Below are 8,983 nucleotides of genomic sequence, written 5' to 3'. Positions count from 1 at the left end.
TCCACTGACATGTTTTCCGGTACAAATTTACAAAGCTTCCCTTTTATTTCTCTTATCCAAGTTTCCAAGCAATGACAGAACCTACTTATGAAGCTGACAGGTTTTAGAAAATATGGCAAGCTAAATCCAGACTCTTTATGACAGTAGAACACGTAACCCCCAAATGCTGCCTATGCCATCATGTGCTCTGAAAAAAAAAAGAGGTAGCTAGTGGGTCTCTTGCTATATTCTTAGGAAACATTTCCTCAGTTAACTGAAATTACTGCTTTCTGTCCATAAAACAGGGGAACGGACAGTTGCCTTGTGGGGGGAGTATGAATTCAATGGCACTGTCTCTTCGATACTTCACTAACTGACCACAAGAGGGCAGTGGGGTATAGAGTGTTAAGGATTTACCGTACTCCGTGTCATTTCTCTATTATATTATTATAGAAGATTTAGGGCAGATACATGGTATTCAAAACCAGGCTCTGAATTGAAAAATCATCCAAAGCTCTGCAAAAGCACTGTAGATAAGATGTGAACTATCTGGATGCTGTCAGATTATAATTCTATGCACCCCAATCATTGGCTATGAGAGTGACTGAATGCAGAAAACATCTAGAGCAGGGATTCCCAATCTGTGGGCCACAACCCGTTACCGGGCCTGCGCTCGCAGCCCACTTGTGAAGCTGTGTGTGCTTGTGCGCATGCCTCTTGCACAAAACCATCCCCTCTTCCCCCCCTCCTTCCCTTCCTCCCCCGCACCAGGCTGCCAACCTAGAAAGGTTGGGGAACGTTGATCTAGAGGGCCATATGTTATCCTTGGAGTACTTAGAGAAATATTATTTTAAGTATTTCTAATGCAGGAAAAGTCGAAACAGGAGTGGTTAGAGGGAGTCCTTGACTTATGACCAAAATTTCCACTACTAATCAAGACAACTGTTAAGTGAGTTGCGCCCCATTTCACGATCATTTCTGTCGTGCTTTGTTAAGCGAATCGCTACAGCGGTTAAGTGATTCATGCAGTTGTTAAGCGAATTTCGCGAATTTCCCCGTTGACTTTGCTCGTCTGAAGTTCCCTAAGAAGGCTGCAAATGACAATCCTAGAACCCCAGGACCCTGCAACAATCGAAAATAGATACCGTCTGTCAAGCGCCCAAATCTGATCACCACAACTGTGGGGATGCTGCAATGGTCATAAGTGTAAAAACTGGCTGTAAGTCATTTTTTTCAGCGCTGTTGTAATTTTGAATGGTCATTAAATGAATGGCTATAAGTCAGGGACTACCTGTATACCAGAGTTTTCTTACCCATCTGGTAGGAAGTAGAACTGCCAATTCAGTGGGGGCGCTTCCACAGACTGTATGGTCCTTTCAATCACAAACACATCCACTTCCTCTTTTTTCACTTTCTGCTTCTGGAAGCCGAGGGTTTTCTAGAAGGAGATTAGGGAATTGGCAAAAATGGCAAAGAGAGGTGCATAAGGATGGCTGTTCAGACAGTATCTTAGTTGCTCCAGTGATAAGTAGTTGATTTCAACATTTCATCTATATCAGGAGTCTTCAAACTTGGCCCTTTTATGCAGGGCTTTTTTTCAGCCGGAACGCGGCGGAACCGCGTTCCGGCACCTTTTTCCGGGCCGGCCGCACCGGAAATAGCCCCTCCCACACCGGAAATAGCCCCTCCCAAATTTTACTTGCATTCCTGTTCTCTAAAGGGGCGGTCCTAGGGTTTGATGAGGGCGTGGCCAGGTTTGAGTTCCGCCACCTTTTCTCNTTCCTTTCCAAGACAGAATTCCCACTATATTGCTGGATACCCAGCTGCTCCATTATAATATATCCACAACCTGAGCTTACATAGGTAGAGGTACAGACGTGTTGGTCAGAGTCAAATGAGAGGAAAATAGCATTTTGTGGTAAGGACTGCCTCCTGGCCATCACCCGCAGCACCAAGAAGTTGGCAGATTCTGAGATGAGGCCCTCAAGTTGTGCACATCTGTAAGAAAACGTGCTGACGTTGATCTCTTCCTGAGGGAGAGAGAAAAGGCTAGACATCCTTCACAAAAGCTCAGTCAACAACCAGAACAGCAGGCCTCCTTGAAGGAAAATGTTTGGGGTTTATAGAAGGCACACCCAAGACCAAGCTACCATTTTTTTTGGCAAGATTGAGGAAGAGGAATACGAGGTTATAATTCTCCTTCTCTCTCCACACAAACTGGTTAAGACTAGGAGTGTTAGTGTTTTCATTTCCGATAAAAGCAATCTATTTATCTGACATTAACTTTACATGCTCCCTTCCTAACACACCCCTATTTATGTCCCCCAAACTTTCAGAATTCAAGTTGGCTTGTAGCCATTCACCCGCACGCCTCAGAAAATAACAAATGCCATATAAGACAATATTTCCTTCAGCCGACCAAGAGGACAGTGGAAGGAATGACATCCAAGCAGGACTTCCCATCCTCGTGCCATTTCTTTTACACACTGGGTGTTTACCTCAGAAGGCCAAGAAAGAACCAAGAATAGCCTGACCACCAGTATTTGATTTGTGCCATATCATCTTTCCATGCATTTTTTTAATGAAAAGGAGTTTTTAAAAATGAAAATGATAGGGCAGCAAAGCTTGCAAGCCCCAAGAAAGATATGAATAAGGAAATATTTGCTCAAGGCCCCTCTGAGAATAAGTGCTAGAGAGATGCTTAATGAAGGTGTGTCTGAAGACCCTTCAGCAAATTTGGCAGTTATGGGAATAGTCACCTGGTGTCAAGCACTGGGGAAATCAGGAGATTCAGGCAGTTCAAATGAGTATAAAGATTTATTGCAAGCTTAAAGCTCTCTACAAGAATCTGAACTACCAACAGTCAAGGGAAATTAGAGGGAGTTAAGAACAGAAAGGAATTCAAGGTGGGCTAGACTTAAATCTCTTGTGGCGCCCAGGGACTCATGACTGATGACACGTTTGATCCCTCCCTCAGGTTCAGCCTACACCTGGTCATCTCCTACACCTGGATGAAAATAGCCTGGCTGGGAATACCTGTTATGTTGTCTTGAGGGTACCATCAAGAATTGGAAGGGAAATTATATAGTCCAACAGTTCAGGAGTTTACTACTGCAGCAGCATGGAAGCAAGGTGAAGCACAGATATAGAAGGGTAACAATACTATTTGTTACTGTGCCCAGGACGCAAAGGGCTTTTGTATGCTCTAGCACCAAGGTTTCTCCACCTGTGCCACCACATTAGCTTCCATGAGGCAGTTAAATGACAAGATCAACTACAGCAGCCTTCCCTAATCTATCTTATTGTGGTTAATTTGTTTTAATTTAAAAGGATTCATAGCAACAGGTTAGGCAGGTTTTAGAGGCTGGTGAAACTCTCACAGATACCTGGCTGGATGGGTGTGGGAATCTTGATAGGCTGAAGGGAGCTGGATTAGTCCCTGTCTCGAGATCTTGGTAAAGCTATAGAGATTGTAATCAACTAACTCATGTGAACTGTGAGGAAGAGGGGAATTGGGCTAGTATTCCAGGCTCTTTAGGCTCAGCTCACTTCACTCACATCTTTTTCCACTATGGTTTTGGCCACATAAAGTCGGTCGTGCCGCTTCACCACTCGGGTCCTGGTTTCCACTGGATGATTTCTAAACTGCAGGAAAAACAAGAACAACAAAAAAAGAGCATAGAAAAGTGGCACAGCTATGCCAGGATTGGCCCCAGGTGGGAGGTGGAAGCTTCACAACTAGTTGAGGATTGAGTTAACTTTCCCCTGTGAGCTTCCTAAAAGCCTTTCTTACTGGTTATATCCTGCCTTTCTTACTGGGAGCTCAAGGTGACACAGCAGAGCAGTCCCTTCCTCCTGTTTTCTCCCCCGACCGTGAGAACAGCCTTTGACAGGCCAGTTGTCCATGAACACGTATCAAATCCCTCCTTAAAGCCATTCAAATCAGTGGTCACTATTAAGTCTTTCGATAACGAACTTCCATTATGTGTTAGGGAAGGAAAGGTGATCCTTCTCTATTTTAATACCTATAATTTACTTCATTAGATGTCTCTGATTTTTTATTGTTCTAACACAGTGGTTCTCAACCTTTTTAATGCCGCGACCCCAACCGGTCGTAAGTCGAGGAGTAAACCGGTCGTAAGTCGAGGACTAAACCGGTCGTAAGTCGAGGACTACCCAACCGGTCGTAAGTCAAGGACTTTCCCTGCCCGGGAGCGCTGCGCATGCGTGGTTCCGCCCCCTGCGCCGGCCAAGGCATAGCTGGCAAGCGGCAGAGACGGAACAGGCCGACCACCAGCTGGCCCAGCCCAAGGGAGGTAAGGCACCCGCCGGAAAAGGGGAAAAAAAATGGCGGACAAAAAAAATGGCGGACAGCCTTGCTTGGCGACCCCCGTGAAATGGTCGATCGACCCCAAATGGGGTCCCGACCCACAGGTTGAGAACCACTGTTTTAACAGAAGCTTCTCCTAGTACACTTTTTCTGTGCCATGCATGATTTTACACACTTGGATCATGTCCTTCCCTCAAGCAGCCCTTCTTTCAAATTAAAGAATCCCAAACATTTTACAGTAAGCTTTCCCTTGTAAGGAAAATGTTCATGCCTCCAGTCATTTTGATACCAACTTCCAACATGTTTTTCTTGCTCTACTATGGCAACTAGAACAGTACATGATGTTTCAGTTCGTAGATGTAGCACCAATCTAATAATCATTGTTCCTTTCCCGGGCTGCTGCAGAGTTGATCTCTTCCTTGAGCAATTGACTCCAACTTCAAAGTCTTTTTCCTGGTTAGCTGCAGATACTTCCATTAGTGCATACGTGAAGTGCGTCCCAATGTATAAACATATAATGAGGATTAAATTATATTTAATTGAATTGCATTTGCAGTTTGGTTGCTGTCCATTCTCTCAGTTCAAACAGATCTCTCTTGAACCTTTCAGGATCACTTTTGGATTTTCCCCACTCTAATAGTTTAGTAACCTCCACTTCTCATTGCTTACCCCTGAATCAAAATCATTTCGAGGAAATTAAAAAGCTTGTTAATAAACTGCCCGTTGTTACTTGTAATTTTTTTTTAACTAGCTAGCAAACCATACAGGACAAGTAATCTTTTCCCATGATTTTACTGTTTATTCATGGAACTATGAGGAAGAACTTTTGTGAAAGGTTTTCTGAAAGTATTGATTGGCTTATCTCTAGCCATGTGCCTGCTAATGAAGGAACTGCCTTTGCAAAACTCCCATTTTTTAATGCCATCTAATGGCTATTCAGAGTTTTGCAATCCAGATCTGGCAGCCCTCTTCTTGTCCCTTGTCCCTACCTCAATGCAAGACAGGTTTAAAAAAAAAGAAAAAGTAAAGGTGTCCCTATAGGTTTTACTCTGCAAGTTGTAGCCATCTTTAGAGGGTGGTGCTCATCTGTCCATTTCTTCAAGCTCTTAAGCCAGTGCTGTCCAAAGACGTTTCTGCAGTCATGTGGCTTCCAGACATCACGCCACAGCGCAAAGCGTGTGACAAAACAAGGAACGCTGTTACCTTTTCACCAAAGTGATATCTATTTATCTACTTGAATTTACATCGCTTTTGATCTAGTTGCTAGATTGGCAGGAGCTGAGGCAAGTGACGGGAGCATCACATAGTGGTAGGACTCAAACCGCAGGAGCACAGACCTTCTCCGACATCTTTTAAGCCACTAAATCAGGGGTCTTCAAACTTGGCCCTTTTATGACTTGTGGACTTCAACTCCCAGAATTCCTCAGCCAGCTTGAGACACGCTGGCTGAGGAATTCTGGGAGTTGAAGTCCACAAGTCATAAAAGGGCCAAGTTTGAAGACCCCTGCACTAAACCATCATGCCTCTTTAATACAAGAAAGAGGTTGAAGGAATCTAGACCCATCCTCCCATTCCTCTGCCTGTGTTATGAACAATGTCTTGCTAACTATCATTAGGGATTGTCCTCATGATTCGGGTGCCCTGTAGAATCAGCTTATATTTGTCTTGTGCTGTTCTAGTTTGAAAGTAGCATTTTCCCTCTTCTCCCAATACAATTTCTGTCATGGATACAATCCAGCATGCTCTCTCAATAATCTGGTTGATCGCGCAGTCAGGGGTTGGCTTCTGCCACTGCCCACTTTCAATGCTGTCAGCATAACCCCTCCTCTATGGTCACTGCCGTCCATAACTATTTTGACTAGAGCTGTAATAGAAACCAGACATCTTCCCCCATAATGTCCAACTGACATTTTTTGAAGCACTACTCGAACATGAGATCCTTCTACACCCAGGTTTATCGCTCTTTTGAGAGTGATTAGCCTTTAAAAAGAAAGCAAACTTAAAGGCAAGGCCGGAACTTTCTTGAGTGTTAGCAAAGTAAGGAGATTGACAAGAGTGACATTGTTTAGAAAAGTGGAAGAGATAACATTGTTCGCAACCAACCTCAATTCTTTGTTCCTTTGCTCAGATAAACTAGAAACATGCATGTACAACCCATACTTTCTTCCTATAATTTGTTAGTACTGTGCTCTCTTGCTTCTGTTCCCCCCCCTCTCTTTTTCTTAAAAGCAACCAGCATTTTTTGCTACTGAAATTTAGCAGGTAGCTCTTCTCCTACTCCACTCACCTGCCAACTTGTTTCTGAGTTTTTAAAGGGTTTATTTATTTATTTATTTTGCACATTTAGCACTTTGGGGATGGGAGGGAATCTGCGGGAGGCCACAGATGTTCCAGCACTGTCAGATCCTTGCTGGATAAGGAAGCCAGAGGGGAAAGCAAAATACGTAATATACTCACCCTCACACTTTCCTGAATGTGCTGCTCCAAAATCTCCAGTTTCTTTGTTACATATCCTGATAGGAAAACAGGCATTTGTAGGAAATCAAGGCCATGATACAACTGTTTTATTTCCTTTCGGGCAGCTTTTTCCAATTTAATACCCCCGATATGTTTAATTATGACTCTGAATGGCCACATTGGTCTAGAATAGATAATAAGAATTTTAGTCTGGAAAATTAGGTTAGAGAAAACTGTTCTGGGATATCTTGGGATGTTGGTGTTGCATGGAAATTTCTTAGCATTCTTGGAAATGTTTCATCTTTCAACAGAGGGTCTGTCTACAGTTTTCTGTTCTGGTGTGTACTGCTTTTAATAACAGTTTAACCAACCTTGCCTGGCAACATCTTATTTGTGCAAGAATGAAATTTAGTTTTCTACATTCCTTGTCCTGACCTATTGACTTTCCAATAAGAAAAGCAGCTAAATGGAGGTATTTGGGGAAAAGAGGAGTCTCAAAATGCTAGCCTTGCACTTTCTTGTTTTTAATCTACATTAGTAAAGATGTGACTAGCTTGTAACAACTACATCAGCAAGGAATGGCTGATGATATGAATGTATTTGCAACTGTCCACATAATATTTTGGGTTTTTTTATTTATTTAGAAAATGTCCCTGCAATAATAAAAATATTTTAACCACATTCTGCTAATCAGAAAGGAATAGGAAATAATTAAAGAGCTGATAGCTGCAAGGAGTAACACGTCACACAAAATATGTAGACCACTAATTAATGCAATTCTAAGCTTAACTTTTTTTTTACTACATCTGTAAATGCCATGAAAATTAGTGCTGGCAGCTTCTAGTATCTATTGTACAGATATTTACTTAGTTTATATTTATATTATATAGTATTTATATTCTATGGTAAAGCAATTAATACCAAAAAGCATACAAGAAAATTTAATGGGACTTATTTCTAAATAAATCTGGTAGGATCCAGCCAATTAGGACATGAATTAAAATGTTTTAATGACCTAGTGAAATATTAAATGTGTAATTAGTGCAGTAGGTCAAACATTCTGCTCACTGAAGAAGACCTATGTTCCAGAAGTATAAAAAAGCCCAAAGCAACCTTAGATCAAATATCAGGATCAGAGTAAGGGAAAAGAGTATCAAACTGGATAATTCTAACTACCATCATTATCTCTACGTTTCTAAAATTGGTGACATGGGAATTTCAAAAATGGAAGCCCACATTTAGGCATAGCAATGTGTCTAGTCTTTCTCTTCTGCCTATCATTATGCTAATTTGTGTGTATCTGTGTGGCTTCAAGTCAGCATTGGCAAGATTTCAGAAGTGGTTTGTCACTGTATCTTTCCTAGGGCTGGGGAAGAGTGACTGGCTCGAGGTCACCTACCTGGCTTCATACCCAAGGCAGGACTAGAACTCAAAGTCTCCTGATTTCTAGTTTGGTGCCTTACCCACTAGACTAGACCTAACTGGCTTATGCTGAATTAGTGCACTGAATTTACCTGTAAGGGAGATTTTGCAAGGCACCCCATCGATTGCCACTTTGCTGTTTGCACGGACCAGGAAACAGTCTTCTTCTTGCCAGCCATCCAGCGAATAGCAGGCCCACTTCGCCGAGATGGAAAACGTCCCTATAGTCTCTCCAGACTCTGAAATAGCCACCAGCGATTCTTCAAAAAGGCAGGGCTGAATTTCTTTTATTTCTGAGAAATGAGATGTAGCAATTTCATCTTCAGGAAGACAGGGAGAAAATTTTGCTCACTCTTAGATCGACAAACCGGAATGGCCCAGTTGGGCAGTGTTTCTCAACCTTGACAATTTTAAGGCATGTGGACTTCAACTCCCAGAATTCCACAGCCAGCAATGCTGGCTGTGGAATTCTGGGAGTTGAAGTCCACATGCCTTAAAATTGTCAAGGTTGAGAAACACTGGGTTAGAGCCTCTCTTTACCACTTTCTTGTTCTGGTTTCATCTTCAATTTGCCCATGTAGAATATATCTGTGTGAAAGTAAATTGGGGGGGGGGGAGAGAATGCAGCCCACTTTTTGCTTCCTTCCTCTTTGTCTATAGATCAGATGAGGATTAATTTCAAATAACCCTCTTTTCTCAGAACTCGGGGAAATGAATTACACAATAACAACCATGTGTAAAAACTGCACTTAAGGCATATTAAGTCTGCTTAGTCTCATGGAAACACAGTCAAAC

General features: G+C 42.4%; 1 protein-coding gene across 1 annotated transcript in view; it reads right to left on the bottom strand.

Annotated features, from left to right (window-relative positions):
* Positions 1-8,765, bottom strand: part of CATIP (ciliogenesis associated TTC17 interacting protein) — a gene marked incomplete at its 3' end in the record, with an annotated part of 10,128 nt that extends 1,363 nt beyond the window's left edge. Inside the window, 6 exon segments of the mRNA XM_029284948.1 lie at positions 1,293-1,417; positions 1,839-2,009; positions 3,538-3,624; positions 6,767-6,822; positions 8,281-8,508; positions 8,729-8,765. Coding sequence (XP_029140781.1) covers positions 1,293-1,417; positions 1,839-2,009; positions 3,538-3,624; positions 6,767-6,822; positions 8,281-8,508; positions 8,729-8,765 — 704 coding nt within the window.
* Positions 8,766-8,983: the final 218 nt, after the last annotated feature.

This window comes from Protobothrops mucrosquamatus, unplaced genomic scaffold (assembly GCF_001527695.2).
Source record: "Protobothrops mucrosquamatus isolate PMUCROS unplaced genomic scaffold, P.Mucros_1.0 scaffold1133, whole genome shotgun sequence".
Taxonomy (NCBI): Eukaryota; Metazoa; Chordata; class Lepidosauria; order Squamata; family Viperidae; genus Protobothrops; species Protobothrops mucrosquamatus.
Note: the sequence above shows the minus strand (reverse complement) of the source record. Positions and strands in the feature narration are given on the sequence as shown.